Raw genomic sequence first — 24,045 nt, 5'->3', positions numbered from 1 at the left:
TCTCCTCCCTCCATTTTTTCCAGTTAAAACGTATTCCATGTTTTTCATTGAAGCCGAGGTATGATCTTTAGCTTTTTTTTTAATAATCATGGAATATCAATTTGACAATCTAGGGTTTGGTTTAATTTCACAACTATTTACAAGTAATTGACAGTATAGACAAAGGGATGGAATTACTTCAATTTCCTACCCCTTTTACTCAATGCACCCTAGGTGACAATTAGTGTGATGGTTTTGCAGAATTGGGTGAATTTCATGAACAAGAAAAATCCTTCATTATTATAGAGGTAGTTAGGTAATTAGCTTAGCAAACCTACACAAATGGCGATTGATACTGGTTCATCTTCATTGTCAGAGGCTCTTCTTAATCCTAAATGTCTTGGCTGCTATGCACAAGAGTTCCGTCGACCACAGTCTTCGCAAATACGGTTTGGTTCCTCTTTCTCTCTCCTCTTTTTTGATTGCCTTTGACCTAATTTTTGTGATTGATTTTGTGTTTTTTTATTTAATTTAATTTTAGGTTTGAGATTTGATGATTGTTATGGTCCAATGGAACATCGTGATATCAAAGAAGCCCTAAATCGACTTCCTCGTGAGATTGTTGACGCTCCTAATCAGTGTCTTTTGTCTGCTATGGACCTTTCTATAAAGCATAAGTACCTTCCTGGAGATCTACAGGTTCTCTTTCTATCTCGCTTGTTTAATAATCTGGTTTTACTGTTTACTTACCTAAAAAAAAAAAATAAAAAAAAAAATAATAAGAATAAGAATAATAAAAAACAAGTATACTTTGGATTAGTAATTACTTTTGTTGATGGTCTCATGGATTAGTGAATTGCATTCTCGGCTAATTTCGTAGATTGTGAAGTTCATTTTGCAAATGAAACGTTTTTGTTATTATAGAATGAAAATTTTGAATCAATATTTGCTTGAAATGGCTTGTAGGTTGTTATTTACTAATGGATTTATATAGCGATAATTTCGGAAATTTTGATTACAATCACTTTGATATGAGGTAATAATGTTGGTATTCTGATTTTGAATTTGATTTTATGGGAAGATCTGGGATTTCTTCGAAAGATATGACTTTTATAGTGATTTTTAAGGTTGGAAATTCTAATTTCTTTGCAAAAAAATTTGGCGGTACTTTCTTGTCCTTTTTTTTCAATGGATTATGTTGTTATTTCAATTCGTTAATATTATGTCATACATGCTATTTTGAAATTAGATTTGTGAAATTGGAAAGTATGGTAGTGAGACAGACTTTTGGATAATTGCATTGTTGGTAAAAATAGTAAATGCCTCAGTAATACTTATGTTAGAAGCATTTACTTTGGTTCTTTTGACTCTATTATTCACCTCTTGATCTGAATGTGTTAACTAATGATGCATTACTAATTCTTTTTATGGTGGTTTTCATTAATATACCATATTTTAAGCAATTTGATTGGGCTCAAATCTTCTATTACAGATCTTGAATTCGAATAATGTATGTAGGATTAGGACCTATCATTTTCGGTAACTATAGCTTTGATCTTCCAGTCATAACTTCTATGTCTTATATGTATTTTGTGGTTTTAGAATATGATATTTGGGAACTTGTGTTGCGTTGTTTGTGGGAAATCAAAGGCAATTTTGTCAAATATATCAATTTTTTTGTGGTAGCACTTTCCAATCTTACGACATTGTTTGTTTGATTGAGTTTGTGTGAATTTAAATTACAAAAGGAAATAGTCAAGAGCTTAAAATGTGCTTTCGAAAATTCATCTTATCAAGGGGGGCTATCTAGGATGGATTATTTATTGGGACACAACAAAGCTCTTCTATACAGTAGGCATTGATTTAAAAATACGAAATAGAAATAACTTGGAGTTGGGCGTTCATATTTCAAACTCTTGACTTCTTCGATTACATTCCAATTTTTACCCTCTAATCATTAATGGATGGACGTCATTTATTTTTGCTGAAATGCTATAGCACGCATTGGCATTTGCCTGCTCTAATTATTTTGTCGACACCTCCCAGCACCACCGGCCTCAAGTCCCTTCATTCTTCTCTCTCCATCTGCTTCCTCACAACTCTCCCTCCCCTTTCTTAGGCTGTCAATTTAATTGTCAGTATATTTAATTTGGTGTTCTATTGTGGAATATTAAACCAATACTTGTAATTAGTGATGTTATCAGAGATTGTACGGGTCCTTTAATTGAATTCAATAACTAATACTTGTAATCAGTGATGTTATCAAAGCTTCCCTTTATTTTTTTGGCAGTTCATGTGCTTTAAGGGGGCACAAAGTTGTGGTGTTCTGGCATAGGGTTTAATTAGGAAGGACCTGTGTATACTAGCCAATTCAAGAGGGTGAGTCTAAGTGAGTAAGTGGGACAAGACTTGACCCAACTCAGAAAATCGTTTACAGTTTTATGCATGCTTTGTGAACTGTCATAATTATTTGCATGCTTTGTGAACTGTCATAATTATTTGGATTGATGTAATGAATTTGAAAATTTTGTAGTTGCGTTTGGTGATTATGAAGATATTTTTCTTTAGGTGAATTGTTTTTAATGATAAGCTTTGTTGGCTTGAATTGGTAATAATTAGGTTGTTGAGGCATTATTATACGTAATGGCTAATGCACACCTGCTGGCTGCACAATGCTCAGCTTAGTTTAGTTGAAGTTAGCTTACTCTGTAGTTACTGTATAATATGTTTTAGTTGTACAGTCGACTAGTCTCTGTGTATTTTCTACTTAAAAGAAACAAGTCCGAATGCTGTTTTTTGTAAATTTTTTAACAAGCATATATATTAGTCCTGTTATTGATCTGCAGGTGTTTAGGGATTTCCCCTAACAAAGTTAATTACTAGTTTTTTTAACCCTTTCTATTAAGTATGTTGGTATTTCCCTTTCTATCAAGTAATAGAAAATCAAGGTTTCATACGCAAAAATCTTTGCAGAAACATCTAGACAACAAACATCTTACAGACCACATGGTTAGTTGGTATCATCTGACCTGCATAGTTCTTGATTGTTATGTGGAAACATCCTTCTTTTCCAAGTAACAAAAGCCTTACCTTGGTTATATAAAAGTAGCATTTATTTGGTTCTAGAAAATTTTCAAATATCCATTAGTGGATCCGAAATGCTTTAGCAATTCACATTTATTGGATTATATTGGGTTTATATAATGACTTCTTCAATTTAAGTGGAGTATAGTTATCATCTGGTGGAACTGCCTGGCTGAGAAAGTAGAATCTTAGCTACTGAGGTTAGAGGACAGAGATGCATCCATCTTTTGTTTATAAGCAATGATTTATGTGCTTGTTGTAAGCTTGCATGTTCTCTTAATTTTCTTATTGGATGGTTGTATGTGTATATATATATATACACTTCGTATGCTATTTTCTAAGCATAGACAAAAATAATGCGAAGTTTGCAAGAGTTTGTGTAGGAAAAATTGGAAAAAATACAGGAAGACAATCGGCTTGCTTAGAACCCTTTAATTTGCTATTTATGGCATGATAATTTTGGATGCTAATCTGAATCTTATAAGCATTGGGATAGTACAATATTGGCTGTAATAAACATAGCAAGATTTGTAATAATATCTCTTTTTCCTATATGATTTGCAATTTGCCTAATTATACCTTTTAACTTATTATGATAAGAGTATTATTGTTCTAATTGCTTGAAATTTTCCAGCCAATTTCATAGCTTAATGAAGGTATAGTCTAAAGAGTGGAGAGTGGAGTTCACCTAAATTTGATGATTGTGTGTTGTGACACTAATTTTTGGAGCTCTATATTTGATTTCCTAGCTTTAACCTTATATGACTAAAGAGTGGAGTAGTATTTTGTATATGCCTGCTAGGAATTGGGTTAGAAAAACAGAGCAAGCAACAATACAGAGAGAGAAAAATAGCAAACCCAGATAGATTGTATTGCAAATCAGTGAAACCACAATACAACTCCCTTCTTTAGAGAGGAAAGGATGCTCTCCCAAGGAATGAATTCCACAATGATTTTCTAGATACATTCCCTCTACACAACTTCCCCTTAAATACCCAAAAATAACTAACAAGCAGCAAAAACAAACTCAGCACACCAAACAAGGACTAACAAACTTATTCCCTTAATTACTGATTTACCCCTCCCTGTAACTAACTTCCAACTCACAAATCTAGCTCACTCTCCCTTATCCGCTCCTTGCTTGGGCTTCCTTCTAACATATGTGAAATGAACCTGAGACCTAGGCTGGTCTCTTGCAATGCCCCCTATACTAAAATTCTTTTATGATTTTCTAGGTAATTGTGCTAATATCGCCTTGCGAATTTAGTGCTTAGAGCAGCAAGGGTAAATGGTGTTTCATAAGTTCAAGTAGGAAAGGTATGTGGTGCCATTGTCATAGCAGCTGGGAGGTAGTTGTTTAGTGTGTATTAAAGGCAATTTGGAAGGTCTTGAATGTGACCATGTTGATGGAAAGCTAACAAAGGATGCCATGAAACTGTTGAACAGGGGCCTAACATTTTGGTCATTGGATTTGCCGGTGGAGTTGTTCCTATCATTTCTACGAACATAGCTCGAGGAAATGGATCAACTACGATGAGATTTTTTATAAAATTACAAAACAATAGAAGATGGAAGAGAGATGAGGGGATAAGGAAAGCAAGGAAGTAAGAGAGATGCTTTAGTAGCACAGTTATACGATACTTTAGTAACACTGTAATACCATATAGTTTATTTTTTATTGTTAAATAGTGGGAGAACAATAAAAATGCTTGGGATCAGGAAAACATGAAAGAAATGAGGAAAACACAAGTATTAAAAAAGGTTACCATGTTAAAAATAAGGTTACTATATTAAATTAGGGGTCACTATATTGAATATATGTCAGTTACGTGTGTATAAATCTTAGGTCCATATTATTGTGGATCAGGTCCACGCAAGATTTTCTGAGATAGAAAATGGGAAACAAATCTAAGAAAGAGGTGCTAGGATACAAATTGGATTTCCCTTTCTCACTAATCGATCATGTTATGAAATATTAAAACAAACTACGAAGTATATTGTTTGCCCTACAATTAACATTCATTTTATAAAAAATAACTTTAAAATATTATTTCAGTCGTTGCTATCACTATCATTGTAAATCCAAATATTAGTATTTTTATGAACACTAATTACATTTCTAAAAATTAATTATAAAACACCTTATTATTTTCACGTTCCCATCAAAAATCCAAATTTACATGCAATCGTCATACACTTAAATCAATAGAACAATAGCAATAATTTCTGGCAATAACTACATCAATTACTATTGCACATTTAACCAATTTGTTTCTCTATTATTTAAATGAGGGGGACACAGTACTAAAACTAACCTCTGAACCATGTTTGTTTCACAGTATTTAGCAGCTTCATCTTCTGGCATGTCACAAAGATTTTTCTCAAAAATGCCACTGAACGGGATAATTGGTTCACCTCCATGTTCTTGCACCCTGGTTGCCGCAACAACAATGAAAGTGAATAAATTTATAAATTTAAGTGCATGAGTTCATGCATACACAAACAAGAACTCGATCACCAAATATGTGGCTTATGCATGTATGCACAGACACCCTTGCACAACACAATAATAAGACCAACCAAAATCACATTTACAGAAAGAGTAAGGAATAAATTTAATCAAAGAGCATATGCACTTGAGTGACCAGCAGGCCCAGCACTCCAAAAATCTCGGAGATTCGTTTAGTCATCCCAGCTTCATCTTCCGGTTAGGATAAATGAACTAATATAGTTATATGGGATCTTATTAGATTCATTTCAATGTCTGCTTTATTAAAATCTAATTTTTATAATTTGATATAAACGATTAAAGTTATGCATTGGCAAAATAAGACAAGTTGCAAGTAACAAAAAACATACTAATAATGAAACATATGATAAGGAAAAAGCTGCAAAAATGACCAACACCATATGCCCTAACTAAAAGAGGTATTATCGAGCTTCCAATTAGTTAAGGTTCCCGTCTTGACTTCCAAACTTAAGATATGAGTAGGGCCATGTCACTAAGGCTATATCTTAATAAAGTAATTTAAAACCATGAAACATAAGATCTACTATAATAACGATACTTCAAGCATAGAATAAAAATGTGGTATCGGTCGCGATTGTGGAAACGGTCGCGGTATCACGGTAACGGGATTGATGTGTTAGTCGCGGGTTGGGTCGCGGTTGTAACGGAAAAATTTTGTTTGAAATTTATTTAAACCAAAAAAAATATTTTAAAATTTTATTTTATTTAATATTTAAATTTTATAATTAATCAATTTAATTTAAGGCTTTTTTCCCAAATGACAGTCAAATTTCACTTTCAAAAGTTAGGAGTAGTACACAGCGTAGTATACAAATACAATATACGAAAGTAGTACTAAATTGAAAACTTGGCATCTTACTAACCCGCGTGAGGATGTTTAACTTTTCTAAAAACAACATGCCCCACTATCCCCACCTACCCACTTTATTAATTTATTTAAATAAATAAACCCTGCCAGCTCACTCTTCTTTCTCCTCTTCGTGTTCAGGAAGAGAACTCTAGATTTTCATGGAGGTTCTCCATTATTTTTCATTTTTCCCTTTCTTTACCTTTCTTAAGCAAGTACTTCGCTGAAAATTAGCCAGCCGTGAGATAATATCGGTTCAATGCGGGCGAAATTTAGTTCGTATCGGTCAAATCGGCTAAAATCTCGGCATTTTGAAAAACACCGCATCAAAACGGGAAAACTCGGATCGGTAGGGTTGAATTTTGGTACATATCGGCCGAATCGCGACGTATCGGCCGCATTTTTATACTATGACCGTCAGATTTTGGTGAAAAGTTAATGTATTCCTGAATTATGAACCAATTTTCACATAAAGTAATATATCAAGATGCTTTAGTATAAATGATCCAGAATCTTTAAATACTTGCCTTCAGGATGAAACAATTATTACCCAAGCAACTTATTTTCTCATGAAAAACTCCTAGCAGTATATTTCATAAGAACTTCAAAAGTATAGAATTTTGAATTACAAGGTATCTATAAAAGTTTGCACTGATTTGGCATCAAACCTATTCCCTCTTAATGATCTATAATCATGTTTATTGACCAATAAATAAGGCATTCGAATCATACAGAAGCTCGTTATTTAATCCTCTCATTTATCAAAAACAAACACATGTAATTGACCAAGCAGTTGGGCTTGCTAAGCCACCTATCATCAAGCCGAACCAAAGGAGGGGTAAGATTGTCCAACCAATTACAACACCAACAAATGAGGTGGCGCAAGAAGACAAGAATAAATAGAGGAAGCGGAGGGCAAAAGCAATTTGGTAGTGGAACCATGGCAATGCATTGGTAGAGAATGAAGACAAGAAATTAAGGACAGCTAGTACTACTTTGTAATCCTTGTGTATAAATTAAGAGGTTAGGGCAAGAAAAAGGGTATGAGATTAGACTGATTTGAATTGAGCTTTGTATCCTAAAGATACTGTCTTGGAGATTGGTAGGCTTAAGCTACCTTTTATCTATTCCTTTCATGAATGAAACTCCATAGCTAGCAGCCTTATTTGCTCTGTTTTCGTTGCTTATTTTTGTTCTCAGTGTAAGTGAGGGTCGAGTCTCGAGCGGTGGTCCTGTGACTGCCGACGCCGGAAACCACCATATGAAAAAAAAAATTAGGAAGAAGCTATGACTCGAACAACCACCCAACGCTGCGACACGGCTGAAGCGAGGCTAGAGGAGGTTTAACAACAACTGGGTAACCCGTTGGAGCGGTTGAAAGGCGGAAAAGGATGTACAGAAGTTGGAAGGGTGGTTAGACCGATTTCGCACTCACAACTGAGAGAAATATCGAAAAGGTAGAGCAACTCAAGTTCCAACAAGAATGGGCGTCCAAGGTTACCCTCTTTGAGGAGGCAGAGGCTTTAGGAAACCAAAACAACAATCGATGGAACCAAGATGGGAACGAAGAAGAATAGGGAAACAGGGGCTTTAAAGGATGGTGGAAGCATAGGAAGTTGGAGATGCCGTTGTTCAACGGGGACGATCCAGATAATTGGATTTCGAGGGCTCGAATGTTTTTCGAGTTCTATGGGTTGTGCGAGAAGGAGAAAATGGAGGCGGCAGTTGTAGCCATGGACGGAGCCGCGCGGAAATGGTACGGTGGGAGAACAAGAGAAGACCGGTGCGGTCATGGGAGAACCTCAAAGAGGGTGTTGCACGACCAGTGGCTTCGAGTACCGACAAACGTTTATTGTGTTGGCTGCACCTTTGGAGGATATCTCATATAACGTGATTCTTGGGCAATTTATAAATGGGTTGAGGGAGGATATAAAGGAAGAGGTCCGATTGCTAGATCCGACGAATCTGGCATCAAGTGGAGGGGAGAAATCGGGTTAATCACATGAAGAGAGGAGGGAGTGGATTTTGGAGGATGGCTAGCCTAACCCAGTACTTCCATAGGCCCATCAACTTCGACTTCAAAGGCTGGTAGTGTATGGAACCGCTAGCAACCCACACCATCATAAGTTGGCCAAACCAAAACAACAATCCTCTCAAGGCTCACTGGAGTCAGTAGTCAAACTATCAGCTCTACCAACCAGAATTCCACTACACCTCGGCGTCTGAGGCGGAATTACAGGAGAAAAGAGCAAAGGGGTTGTGCTTCGGAGGTGATGAAAGATGGGTGTCAACCACCATTGCAAAAGGAGAGATGAGCGTGTTATGGTGGCCAACGAGGGCATTGGGGTGGAAATTGATGGCGGAGAAGGTGAGGAAGAGGCGTCGATGGAGGTTTCCTTGTGTTCCGTGGTGGGATTAACTAATCCTAAAACTATGAAAATGCGGGGCAAAATCGATGGTGAGGAGGTGATAGTTATGGTGGATCCCGAAGCCATGCATAATTTAATCTCCGTGGCGGTAAACAAAACCAAATTACCAACCACCAACAGCTGGCCGTTTGGGGTGGCACTCAGCAATGGTGAAACAATTAAGGAGAATGGAGTATGCCAAGGTGTCAAGGTGAAGTTGTGAAGTTGTGAAGTTGAGGGTGGGGTTACCATTGTCGAAGACTTTCTACCCCTCTGATGTCATCTTAGACATTTGATGGCTTGAAAAGCTTGGTTCCGTCACCACAAACTGGAAAACCCTTGTTATGAGGTTCACAATTGGTGGTATACCGGTCATTCTCACGGGCGACCCAACATTGGAGAGTGCTCAGATCTCTCTTAAGGCTATGGTTCACACCTTAGTTAGGGAGAAACAAGGGGTGTTGGTGGAGATGGCACAATTGGAGGGAGATAAGGAGGAAGTAGGGGTTAAAGTGCCGAAATTCCTAGCAGCCACACTTGAGTAGTTTCGGGAGGTTTTCAACCTGCCACAGGGTGCCTCCCCACCGTGGACATGAACACCAAACTGTACTCAAGGGGGGGGGAAGTGATCCGATGAGTGTACGCCCTTACCGTTATCCCCAAACACAAAAGGATGAGACCAAAAGACTCATTCGAGAAATGTTAAGAGGCAAGCATCATCAAGCCTTCTTGATGTCCTTTTTCATGCCCGGTCCTCCTTGTTAAAAAAAAAATGGTTTGTGGATATTTTGCATTGATTATAGGGCCCTCACCAAAGAAACTGTGCCCGAAAAATACCCTATACCCTTCATAGACGAGTTGCTTGATGAGCTAGCATGACCTCACTTGACTATAAATCACATTAGATTGACACATGATAGTGCGTGAATGTAATGTAAGGAATCAATATTTAGGGGAGGGCATGTTAATCATAGTCTATTAGTAGTTACTTGGGGAATAAGCTAGAGAATTGTTTGGAGGGATTTTCTATAAATAGGTCTCATTAGGAGGAAAGAGGACACATTGAATATAAGTGGTTTGTTGCTGAGAGAGAGTAGAGAGTGAGTCTCTCGAAAGCTCATACTTATGAAATAATCTACCTCTCGAAAGTGGAATTATCATTCGATTTACTGTAATTCTCATTATAGGAATATAATCATCATTTTCTTCTTAATTTGCTACCATTTTTAGTCCAGTAAGCTATATCAGTTCCTAGCAAAAGTGTAAAATCTTGATTGTTGCAATTAATTGAGAATGGAAGAACTAAATAAAATCAATTTCATTCCATAACATAACTATTGTAAATTGTTTTTGAAATAAAATTTCCCTAATGTCCTTGATTTAGAATTTTCTTTGCCTGGCCTCGGATCCAAACCCGACTCAAACCCTATCTCCTAGCAAAGTTTTAAACATTTATTTCTAAAATCATAGGAAAAGGACAGTAACCAAATGGATGGAAGTTTCCATGAATTCTTGATACACATTACATTTAACAATCTCGAATAGACTTTCAGAAATCAAGAGAAAAAAAAGAAAACTAGAAAACACAAAATAAAGGAATGTGAAAGACAGTTCACAATGAGGTGTATGAAATGTTAGGAGCTAATCCCTATGACATGATTCTATAGATGTTAAAAACGATTAAGTTATTTACTCGCCAGTGATCGATCTAATGCCCTACACTTTTAAATGTTCTATACTTCATCCTCCCATAAGATTGATGTATCTTCAGCCTCCTCGATTTATTTATTATAAATTGAGTGAGTCTAGAATAGAATAAGTTATAGATACACATTTCAACCAAGAAATTACAAGTATATTAATCATTCACGCATCCATGAAATTGGGAAATTTAAAATATGTTTAGTTTGTCGCCGTGACTACAGAAAAACTGCATGTCTGGATTACATACATAGTTTGCTACGCATAACAGCAATGTTACCAATACAGATAGCCAAAAATAAGCAAGATGCACAACACAAAAACAAAATAATGCTACATACCAGGCATGAATTTTTGGGAGAAACTTGTTCTTTTTTCTTTGGTAATCTTTCTCGGTCATATTAACCTGGCCATAATTATAGTCAGCACCAAGGGAAAAAAAACTTCTAGAGTAACAAAATTAAGCTTTTGAGAATAAGAAAGAATTGTTTAAACCAAAGCTTTAAAAATTGCTGAGGAGAAATAGGAATGGGGATAGCTTATTTACAAAAACCACTACTCAAATGTATACAAAAAACATCATTCTTCTATTCTATTCGCAGATATAATGTAGCGTCCATTACACTTCACATGAACCACTATCCATCCATGCCTTCTTCCAAAATTAATAACCTAGTTTATAGATTATCAAAATTGCTAAGCTTGCTCCCAATGATGATCCACGTGATAGCAATCAAAAAATAAATGACAAGACTTAAAAAGGATATTATCAATAATGGGCACATTCTGGCAACCCTTAATATCAGCTCCCCTAACAATCTCATAATTCAACTCATTTCTAGAAACAGTTCAATGCACAAGACACTAGTCCAATTTATCATTAAAAGGGAGTAGTGCAATGCACTTGGCCTTTTGCATCCATATATAATGGATCTACTCATTTTCATATGATCATATATTTTTAAACCTATCCAACCGGATATAAAACTCATAAGATTTATGAAAGATGAGCACTTTACCAACTAGGGTGACCCCACATAGGTATATTATCACCTGTTTTAAAGTCCAAATTCCAAATTTTACTCTATGGGTGGAGAAAAAGAATCAACAAGGAATTATAAATGCATTTTTTTTTTTTTTTTGCTACTTTCTCGACAAGTGAATGCAGAAGTGTAGCCAGCTGAGTTCAGAATTTTTTTATTTTTTTTTTTGAGCCAATAGTACAGCTATTTAGATCTTACTTTCTATGGCAAAAAAAAAAAATATTACTTACCAAATAAACAACAGGCTTTGCAGTAAGCAACTGAAAAGTATTCAGGACCTCAACATCAGCAATTTTCCAGTCCCCTAAACGAATATCTTTCCCTTCAAGAAGCCATGCTTTAATCTGTAAAACCAATTGCACAATGAATATATTCTCATACCTTCCCATACATACACAGAAATTGTGCTTCAGTAGAGCTAGGTAGCATATGAGATGGCAACAGAGAATGCACTTGACGCTAGTACAGAAACATAATATTTAAGAGCAAAGATTTGGCAAAACAGTTTCACAATCTTCCTTCCAGAGAAGGGAAAGAGTGATATAAAGAAGATAGGTTCCAAAAGCATATAAAAAATATTGCAAACACTACACAGGCAATTATTTCAGTTAGGAAGATCCACATCCTTCGCCTCTAATTAAATTGTGGTGAGTTTGCTAACCATATATTTCTCTAAACAAACATATCCTTACAAGGATATAACTCATAAGAAACAAAGTCAATTTAGCACAATGCAACATACTGACTAATAACACTAAGAAACAGTATGACTAAAGTAAGGAAAGTCTGACACCTTCATACAGATTTCATGCTCCAATTTTATCTGCTTGTCAGTGCTCCTCTTCATGCTTTTCTCAAGATCCTCAATCTTTCTTTCCACGAATTCAATATCCTGTCATAAGATAGCATATGATGTCAGTAACAAAAATAGAATTCATCTTGTTGGATTTGAATAATAAATTTTTCAGCAGTTATACATGCTAAATATGCCTCCTTTGAAACTCTTGCTCGATTATCCAATACTAAGCAGTGTAAAAAGTGATGTGTAATGAACTGACTTAGGGGAGGGTATTATGGGTAGTTTAGTATGTTAGTAGTTATCAATTGTAGTATGGGCAATATGGGTAGTCTAGTATTATTAGGTTTGTAGTTGTTAGCCTTAGTATAAATAGGAAAAGGAGAGAAGGAAACAGTAGGCAGAATGTTATTATTTTAGAGAGTTCTAGGAGAGTGATGGCCTAAAGCCATTAACGATGTACGCAAGCTTTAAGCTTTATCTATCCAAAACAACCTTCCGTTCATTTAATTTATACACACCACGCTAGTTCGTTGCATGATGACAGAGAACAATGCCCAAATTTTGCAACCAGTAGAGCCTAACAAAGAGGGCAAGGGGTAAGCATTTGCATTAATAATTCCAAGGGTGGAAAGAGACAGATTGCTTTAAATTACCAGAGTAACCTCCCCTTTGTTTGCACAGTATGGGCCAAGCCAAACAAAAGAGAACTGTTACAGCTTATAACGACGTTCTACTCTTATTTGAGGAGCTTCATGCAAACCCATCTATATTCACCCAATTTACAAAGTAGTATGTGATATAACAAGGTTGCTAAACTACTTAATGATGCCTTCAGATAAGGATATGGACATGTGATGTGAATCAAGGGGATAATTCTTTTGAAGGATCTAAGACACTTTTAGAAAGTCCAAATAGCTTCATAATAAGCTGCCCAAACAAAGAAATAAAAAGAAAGGGTCCACTAGATCAATAGAGAAAGAAGAAAGCTTGATCACCAAGGAAGAAGGTGTGCAGCAGTTCGATTCCGGCAAGGATAACGAATGCCACGCGCCAAGATGGGGCACACGCGCCACCTTTCTGAAACCACCTTGAACCCAGCTACACCGTGGGCCAGTGGATGACACTTAGGGCGGCGCGTGTGGTGGTGGAACGGCAGCGACATGAAATGAATGTCTTTTAATACTTAGTTTTTCTAGAGTTTTGCTTGCAAGTTTTTACCTTTCACTTGAAAGGATTTTTCTTGGTTTAAGCACTTAGAATTAGTTTTAACTCTGTTATTTAGTTGCTATAAACTTCCTAAGGTTATTAGGAATGTTTTTAGGTTTCCTATTCTAGTTAGAAGTAGTAACTCTATTCTATAAGGATACTTGGGGAACAAGGTTATGGGTTTGTCCTAATCCTTGTAGGAGTAGAAATAGTGCCTCTATTGCCTATAAATAAGGGAAATTTTGTGGCTTTTAGGTAGATAGAAAATCAGATTAAATTCAATACAATTTGTTTAGTTTTGTTAAAACTTTTCTTTGCCAGTATTCAATTTAAGGAGTTGTTTTGATAATTAGAACGTGCAATTCTTAGTTCTAGGAGTAGTCTAAGATTTGTTCATCAAAATACTTAGTTCTAGGAGTAGTCAAAGATTTGTTCATCAAAGAACTTAGTTCTAGGAGTAGTTAAAGTAATTTGAGTAGTCTTGAATTCGTTCCAAGAGTGGTCGGATTACAAGTCATCCGGTTCGTTGTTCTTAACTTGTTCGATTTTCTAAGGGAATTCGGAAGGTTTGTGTTACGCGTGTGATTTTAGAAACTTTATTGGGTTAAGGGATTTAAATCCACATCAACGTGTATGTTTCTTAAGGAAAAAAAACAATCAAACATTTATGGGCTTTAAATGCTCCCAACAAAAACCACAACAAAAAAAGAAGAAGAAAAAGGTTGTTAAAATTAAGGAACACTAAGAACTTATGGATCCAAAAATAGCAGATACGGGGATATGGTCAAAAACAAGCGTCTTGACTAATTTTTTAGACACGGCTTGTATATAAAGTATCAGAAAATTTTTGAAAAAAAATTCTAGTATTATAAAAAATGACATGAAAAAAAAATAGTTAAACTATCCAATTTTTTGATATTAACCTTCCTCTGGTTCTTTGTGCTAGTAATTGAAAAGGGGGAAAAAAGTGTGGAGTCACGTGAAAAAAAAAAAAAAAAAAAAAAAAAAAAAAAAAATAAAATGTTGAGTAGCTGGTGGGGTTCGATTGACTTCAAATAAAAGTGAAGTCCACACCACACCCAAATACAGTACCCCATTTATAAAAATAAAATAAATAAACAAAGTATTCCGTTAGATTTTTCAATTCATCTTCAACATTAAACTTTTATCTCAGTCGATTTTTAAACACATATGCTAAGGAAGGATCCTGACACTCCAAAGACACTTCTACGGTACGCGAGCATCATGTCAATTCGACACGCGATACTCTTAGTAGAGGAGAGTGTCGGGATAACACAACATAAATGTGTTCAAACAATTATAAATCATTAAATGTCCCCAATTGATAGTCCTACACATTACATCATACACTCCCCATTAGAGATGGCAATATTAAGTGGATATCCGCTAACCCGCTCTACCCGCTTAAAATAAATGGACGAAAACCCGAATTAAATGGATGAGAAGCGGGTGACGGATGAAGCGGATGATGGATCGGATTGGATGTGGATGATATTTTTTTCACCCACTAACCATCCACCCATTCGTTTAACATATATTAAATTTTTAATCAAAGAATTTTACTAATAAAATATAGAATGTGCAAGAAAATTACTTGTCTTTTTTTGTTGCAAATTAATTTTTCAAACAATATGTTGTTATTGTTTCTTTTTTATTAATAAATTAAAAAATTATTATATAAATAACCGAAAATTAAAGTTTATGTGAGTTTTTTTCATTTTAGTACTCATCCATTTGTCATCCGCTCCACTCGTTTCATCAGCGGATGATGGAACGACGGATATGGATGGTGGATGAAGCGGATGACGGATGGATGTGGATGGAGCAATTAGGATAATGTATGGATGCGGGTGAACCCGATCCAAATCCGATCCATTGCCATCTCTACTCCCCATTCTTGAATACTAGCCAACACTTAAGTGTACACACAATGTCAAGAAGAATCGTAGGTATATTATAAATATGAATAATGAATTGTGCATGCAAGGTTAATGGGGGTATTTTTAATTGTTTTTGAAGAAGTGAATATAAAAAAGTAATGCATGTGAGGGTTAGTGAGAGAAACAATAAAAACAATAGTAGTACATGCAAAAAAGGTAGTTTTGTAAGTATTTAGAAATGGACAAAAGAGGCAACTATTGCAAGTATCCACAAACAAAAAGAGTAACAAATAGACACAAAAATGTAACAACATCACTTACAATTGCAATTACTATAATCTCTATAATAATATCTAAGTTAATAATAGTTGTAACAATTTAACTTTTACACTATTTAGACAAAAAACAAAAAAATAAAATAATGATTCATACTTTAAGAGGGGTACAAGAGATGAGGTAGTGAAGTTGGACCGAAAGGATTTGACCATGAGTAACTTTTAAATAACTTGGGTTGATAGAAGAATGGTGACATTGATCAAGACGTGGCCATCAGGATTAAGGATTAAGGTGTGTTATGTGACCAAAGCATTCATTTACAAATGAAGGAAAATTCTATAAAACCAATGTTATGGTACAAAATGTGAGCTTCTAAGAAGCACATTTAAAAGATGTAGATGAAGGAAATGCGCATGGTAAGGTGGATGTGTGGTTTTTTCTAAGAGATAGAATTAGAAACGAAGTTATTCGCAAGAAAGTAGTGTGTTGGGTGTACTGGTACAAAATTGCTTGCGTTGGGTGTACTAGTACAAAGAGTGAAAGAGTGGGATCACGGAGAGGTTAGGGAGACCGAAATTGACTTGATTGGAAGAAGTTAGGAAGGATATGAAGCATATGAATTTGCATGAAAATGAAATATTAGATTGTAAGGGATAGAGGAGGAAGATTTTTGTGAATGACTACAGAATAATCACTTTTGGTTCATATAGCCTGGCTTGATTAAAGAAACGCATAGTTAATTCTTCTATGTGTATACTCTTTCAGAATATCAAATCAATAAATTTCAAACATATTTATTAATAAGAATTACGTAATTGAAATTAAAGTTAGAGAAATGAGAATTAATACAACTAATATCAATAAAAGAAGTATAAATGAAGGGGGGAAGGGAGTAATGTCCATCTAAAATTCCTAAATTGTCCACAAAAAATTACAATCGAAGCCCAAAATCTTCAACACAAATAGGCAAGTCATGTTACAAATAAAAACAAATAAACTAAAGCAAATAAAAAATATATATGCTCAGATTTGCCAAATAATTAGAATATTATATCTACAATATATATTGATCTTAGCTAACTAATATTATATGGTCTGCTAGTCTGATCCCTTTTTTTTAAAATTGCGACATTGGAGTTTTCATGCTAGCCAATGTACATTTTATACCATTGACATCTTTAATTATACTCCCTCCGTTCCATATAGCAAAAGAGATACCCCAAGTTGAGTTAAAGAGATCTCATATATTTAGAGTATTAAATATTGTGTTAACTATTTATGATTAACTTTACATTCCATCGACCAATATTCCATTGACTCATTTTCATCCTCTCTGTTTAGGCATAACCATATGTTTACCAATGCATACATGTTCAATAGCTCAAACAAATCCATAACAGCTAACATCAAATATTATTAGAGAATAACATCCTTCCCCTTCCTGAGTTAAAAATTATAGCTCATATTTCTTTAGTACACAACAGTTAGATTTGACATCATTCTTTAAAAGGCAACAACAACAACAAAAACAAGAAAGTGCATGCATAAAAAATTCACATAAGATGCAGTAATAAAAAGCAAAGTGCTTCCAAATGCCTAAAAAGCATTGAATTGAAGCTTTGAAGCTCAAAAACCAATTTAATCAAAAGCAAACAAAAATACCAACAAAAGACGGATAAGATTGAGAAAATATACCTTCAGCCTTAGTTCTTCGCTTATGGTCTCCAAGTCTCTCACAGGATCCACAATATCATCAACATGAATTATATCAGGATCATCGAATGCACCTAACAACAAAATAAAACCAACAACCAGTTTAGAAATTGAGTTTGGCACCCTACTATAGGTTTGATGCCTCTATAATCTCTCTCCACATACTGAAGATTGATTAGTATTCATATATCATAAACTTGCATTTATAAGTAGGTATAATTGGTCACTACAAAGCTTCATTATTTTGAACTAAACTAAAAATAATTTTGTACTTAGGGCAATGAATACACTTGGTAATTATATACTTTTTTTGTCGCTTTAGTTGAGACGGTTGTGACTTCAGAATGAAAAGCATAGTCACACGAGGTCTTGTTAGATTCACCTTGATAAATAATTTCAAAATATAAACTTTTTCAATCTTTGTTATTAAAGATAGTAATGATTGAATTTATGGATTGGTAAATGTGACTAAGGAAATATATCAACTAAAAACAAATGGAGAAAGTATAAGCGTAGCAAAAAGAGGAAAAAGAGGAAGAACACCATCCTAATCCTGCTGCTAATCCGAACAAGAAAATACAAGATAACTTTTAACATGTGAAGGATGTGATCATAGGATGAACATGCAATCCCACAGGAGATATGAGAGCCTACCCGATGGCTCTATAGTTAACTATGTGGGCATGCCTTGTTAATTTGTTATCCCATCAAACATAATTATAGTCTTATACAGTCTTCTGATCCTTACTACCACCAAACTTCTGATCCTTACTACCACCAAACTTCTGATCCTTACTACCACCTAATTGGACAGAGAATCTGGAGGCAGAAAAGCATGTTTGATGGATTAAAAAGAAATTCGCCTCTAACGTAAAATAATACCTTAAACAATGCAAAAACTCTATATACATCATAGTGCCTTAGAAGGATTGTAGTTTTGCAAGATTTTACTATTCTAGCTAATAAAGTGCAAAAATCATAACGTTAAAAACAGAACCCTTGGCCTACTTTAAGGTTCTAGCCTTCTTCACAACCCAGCTGCTAATAATAAGAATACAATATGCAACATTAATAAGGATCTAACGGATGAGATACAAGAGAATATGTCAGATGAACCAGTCAAATGGTTTCAGCTTATCCAATGCGGCAATCCAAACAAAACCTAAATGTTCATTATAGTTTAAGCCTTCTAATCAAATAAAGGATAAAGAAAGCGAGGAAGACATGAAGCTTTACAGGTTTATCAGAAGGATCTACAAGAAAAAACACTGGAGGTATTAACTTCCACTCATACTCTCACGTCAGAGAAGTTACGGAATGAGAAGGTCAATAATCCATAAAAACTAAATTCCCAAGGAAGTCAAGGATATTTTCCCTAAAACAAATATTCCCGAACAAAAGAAAAAAGAAAAACTACCAAACAGCCACATGATTAAGGGTAGATGGTTACATTAGTTAGGGCCTTTAGGGGTAGAAATCAAAATAACAATCGATCTGTTCTTTTAAAAAGGAGTTAAAAAGGCATTTTTCTCTTAGATACCCACTTAGAGAACTAACTAGGGACAAGATTGGAATCCTGTAGGAAGCAACAGGTTCTGCCAACAGTGTACTGATAATTCCTATGAAGATCATATAGCTCAGACCAAACTTCGCAATAAAACAGCCAAACCCAATCCTCCAAGACGAGGATTACAACCCCAAAAACTAGGAACCCCATTTTAGTCGAATAAATCACGTCCATAAAAGGCCTTACTTAAGAAATAAGGAGGGCAATGGGAAACTGGAAATCACCTCCAAAGCATCCAAAGGCTGTCTCAGAAAGAGTTTCAAGTGTTTTTAGCACTTAAGTGATGACTTCTTTTTTTTTTTTTTTGGTGCTCACAGGACATCATATATCATGGGAAGGAACAGTCAGCAACATGTACTGGAAAGTGTGGAAACAATATGGGAGCCATATTTTATTACAGGGATCACGGTTACAGATGCATCTTATAAAGCAACAAATCACCCTTTAGAGTATTTTGACTGACAAATACCTAAAACAGAAGCAAAAGGATAAATTCCCTATATCATGATGATATATAGTACGTTCTAGAGCGCTAGTTCAATATAGGGATAACGCATATATATATATATATATATATATATATATATATATATATATATATATATATATATATATACTCTTTGACTTCATACTAGCATCAAAATGCTTGTTCCATATATAGGTGTAAAATCTTAACATCTTACGTAGAACATGAAAAATTCCATCCACCGCACGAATATGGGATAAGAAATTGTTTCCCAACCCTTCTCCTTGATGGGCACCTCGAACAAGTCCGGCTATGTCATGAATTTCCAAAAATGCTGATACCTAAACAACACCAAAATAGGGAACATTGAAACACAATAAAAGGGAAAAAAGAAAAAGAAACAAATGTATAAAATTTTAAGCTAATCATTACAAAGTGAAATTGCGTGTGTGTGTGAGATAGAGAGCAAGAGAAAAGAGAGAAAACAAACAATGAATATAGCTAAATGCCAAATTCCTAAAGAAATAATCAAGTATTATAGCTACTAAATCAAAAGAGATAATATAATTTCTCAATGATTGATTAAAATCTAGTTTAAAAAGCACTCCTGAAGTACTTCCTCATTTCTTAATTCACATTTACCAACAAATGAGTTCAACAATTAATATTTCATTTAATCAGTAAAAAAATTAAAAATTTGATGCTATAAAAATATACATTGAGACAATTCTACAAGTTTTCAAATCACTAGATTAAACATACATATAATCACTAAAGCTAGTAAAAGTAGAATATGTGAATAGTGCCAAGAGCTAAACGTGCCAACAAAAAAAAATAGAGGAAAAGTATTAGTAAATGGAATGAGGTTATACCTAATTATAAGGATTTAACACCAACAAGATCCTCCTCCTCCTATACTTTTATTTTTGTTATGGGTTTTTCATCAATTTGATGCAACTATGGTGGAACAATAAATTATTTTTGAGTTGGCAATGCTTGCTCACATCATATAGTCGGTTCTAATATGGCTTTTCAGAACTATAATTATTCATCCCTAGTCCCTAGACCAACGTTACACGGAACGCGGGACAGCAGCGCGTTCCCCGTACCAGGTCGTATGTCCCAAAACGCGGTACGGACTCGTCCCGGTTCGTTGTGGTGCGCGATCTGGAACGTCGTTGATGGAGTACCCGTTTGTGGGTGCAAGAACCTTCAATTTTCTTGAGTAGCAAGGACTAGCAACTGTATTTTGTCTACAATTTCAGGTTTAATCGAAGCTTTTAAGATTTATATTAATGGAGGAAGATAAGAAAGGATAGAAGGAATAAGATGAAAAGGTACATGCACGGTAAAAAAGTTGTGGAGTGTGGACCCTATCTTTTTATCTTTTCTTGTTATATTTAATTGTTGTTTTTTTTTTTTTTGAAAGAATAATGTTATGTAATGGTAGTAGTGGTACTACTTTTTTTAAGAGATTAGTAATTTTAATACTTAATAGTCTGTACTTTAGTAATGTAACTTGTACTATTGAATAGTCGAATACCAAACATCGTACATAAATTGGCTTTGTGCAATGTACTAGTGTGTACAACTCTAAGCTTGTAGCTTTACTTTTTTATAGTATTTGGTTGCGTCATTGGGAAAGAAGGCATGGATAATTGTGTAGTCTTACAAATTAATATTTTTTTAGGAATATACAAATTAAAGCTAATACTATAGTAGTAAATATTACGAAGATAAAATACATACTACTATAATAATACTTAATAAAGAATTATTGATCAATTTTCTCTATTAATTAATTATGTATGAAGATGAATAAATAATTAAGAGTGATTTCCCTAGATAATGTTAGAAAAGAATAAAATTCCATAAATACGATACATTTAAATAAAATTCCCGACTTACTGTCCACGTCAATGTTACATGGAATGCGGGACGTTCCGAAACTTGGTGCGGGTGCGAGAACGTGGAACGTAGCCTTTAGAGTTCCCGGAACGTATGGTCATTTGTTTTATAAGTGCTTTGTAATTTATAATTTTATAATTGATACTCTCCACTATTTACCATAAATTAATTATATATACATTAAAAATAAAAAATAAAAAATAAAAGATAAAGCTGGAAATTGCATTTAATGTATTGCTCAATTCCCATGGCTATACGACTGTAGGCCTTCTAGTACAGTACAAAAAAAGTTACTGTGTATTTGTGTAGACAATTAAAAAAGAAAAAAAAAATAAGAGAAGGGGACATTAGGACATAGGGGTCCACAATCTTTATTAAACTTGTTTTCTTATCAGTTATTAGTCTTATCACTCTTCCATACCACGATTCTTCATCTCCTTCCTCCATTGATGAAACCTTGAAAGTCTTTTAAACTTCCAATTATACCCGAAATTATAAACAAATGACAACCCAATTGTCACTCTTAGACTACAACTTAGATCATACTACAACTGGGTTCTCCGTCGTCGACGAACTAGATCGCGAACCACCGCGAACTGGAAAGCGGTACCGCGTTTGGGTACGGAAGTTCCGGTACGGGGAACGCGCTATCAACCCGCGTTCCGGGTAACACTGGTCCACGTCATCTTTTGTAAACATGATTTTTTTTTTAAAAAGAATTAACAGCTTGAAACCGCTAATTAAATTAGCGGGTTATTTTTTCACCCACTTACTCGAGCAAGCCAATCAATATATATTACAGTACATAAACCACTAAATTAATTAGCGGTTTTGTATTACGTGAAACCGTTAATTCAATTAGTTGTTTTGTTATTAATTTGGCAAAATAATAATAATAATAATTACACTTACTGACGTGGACGGTACGTAGGGAATTTTATTAAAATGTAGCGTATTTATGAAATTTTGTTATCTTCTTACATTATTCATGGAAATCGCTCTATAATTAATCAAAATATAAACATAAGCACACTTATTGAAGTATCAAATATTATAAGAAACTAGCATCACAGTAAGGGAGTATAGTTATGAATCATAATTAATAAAGAATTAAGTTAGAAACTCTATACCCTAAACCCTAACCCTAAACTCTAAATCAAACTTGTTAGAAGTTACATTTAAATCCTAAACCAACTATCAAAATACAAAGTTTTAAATTATGATCCCTAAAGAATAAGATCAAAGTATATATAAATTAAATATTATTATACCCTATGATTAATGGATCAATAGACGACTTATGTACATACGAAAGTAATGTATTATGCAGAATAAAATCAAATTAACTATTCTATCATTGATTGAACACTAGACGAACTATGAACGAAAGTTGAGTGTTATCTCTAAAGAATAAGATCAAATTAACTATTTTATGATTGATTGATCAATTGATGACTTAAGTACAAAATTATTATCCGTAAAGAATAAAAATCAAATCAACTATATACTATATGATTGATTGATTAATAGATGACCTCCGTACGATAATAAAGTATAATCACTAAGGAATTAGATCAAATTAACTATTCTATGAATGATTGTTCATTATACGATCTATGTACGATAATATTATCCCTAAAGAATAAAATCAAATTAACTACGTAGTATATATTATATGATTGATTGATTAATAGATGAGCTCCACACGATAATAAAGTATAATCTTTAAAGAATTAGATCAAATTAACTATTTGTGAATGATTTTTTTCATTATACGACCTATGTACAACAATATTATCCCTAAAGAATAAAATCAAATTAACTATTCTATGATTGATTGACCAATAGACGACCTATGTACGAAAGTATTATCCATAAAAATAAGATCAAATTAACAATTCTATGATTGATTGACCAATGGACGACCTATGTACGAAAGTATTATCCATAAAAATAAGATCATATAAATTATTCTATAATTGACTGATAAAAGACCTATTTACGAGATTATTATGATGTAGTACGATTGATAGATAAGTAGACCCGTGTACTAAAATATTATCTAGTGGTTAATTAAAATTATAACATTTAGCTATCAAAGTATAAAGTGACATAATAAACTATTATCATATAACTAATATATAAAGCTAAACTTTTAGTCGGGTCACGAGACAGCGACACTTGACGTTCTAATTTTTCGCAAGTGTCACGCCACGTTGGATAAATTTAAATAGACTTTATAAGATAAAAAAAAATAGTTTAGAATTCTATATAGATAGAATTTTAAGATAAAATTGTTATTTTAGAGTTTTATTTTAGATAAAATACAATTTTGCAGATATACAAATTGAATTATAATTTTATTTAAAGAATTATTAGATTATAATTTCTAAAAATTATCATTAAAATTTATTTTTTATATCATAATATTTTTTGGAGCGAAAGAAGAAGTTCAAATCGTAAAACATACATTTATAATATATACTAATCGGTTAAAATAATATACATCACAATCTAATAGAATTTTATTACTTTGTAGAATTAGAGTCGGATTATAAGTCATCTCTAATCCGATCACTTCAGGTTACAAGTCACAAAATGTTCAGCCATTGCCCAA

At 34.0% G+C, this 24,045-nt stretch overlaps 1 protein-coding gene across 3 annotated transcripts in view; it reads right to left on the bottom strand.

Annotated features, from left to right (window-relative positions):
* Positions 1–24,045, bottom strand: part of LOC110685419 (obg-like ATPase 1) — a 40,482-nt gene that overhangs the window by 9,605 nt on the left and 6,832 nt on the right. For all 3 annotated transcript variants that reach the window (XM_021861947.1, XM_021861948.1, XM_021861949.1), the window contains exons 4-9: positions 19,738–19,861; positions 17,470–17,561; positions 12,386–12,484; positions 11,823–11,936; positions 10,891–10,955; positions 5,379–5,495 (exon numbers count right to left, since the gene is read on the bottom strand). In XM_021861947.1, the coding sequence (XP_021717639.1) occupies positions 5,379–5,495; positions 10,891–10,955; positions 11,823–11,936; positions 12,386–12,484; positions 17,470–17,561; positions 19,738–19,861 (611 nt within the window). The remainder of the gene's footprint in view (positions 1–5,378; positions 5,496–10,890; positions 10,956–11,822; positions 11,937–12,385; positions 12,485–17,469; positions 17,562–19,737; positions 19,862–24,045) is intronic.

Source organism: Chenopodium quinoa, unplaced genomic scaffold (assembly GCF_001683475.1).
Source record: "Chenopodium quinoa cultivar QQ74 unplaced genomic scaffold, ASM168347v1, whole genome shotgun sequence".
NCBI classification, from domain to species: Eukaryota; Viridiplantae; Streptophyta; class Magnoliopsida; order Caryophyllales; family Amaranthaceae; genus Chenopodium; species Chenopodium quinoa.
The sequence above is the reverse complement of the archived record's forward strand: the minus strand, read 5'-3'. Positions and strand labels throughout refer to the sequence as shown.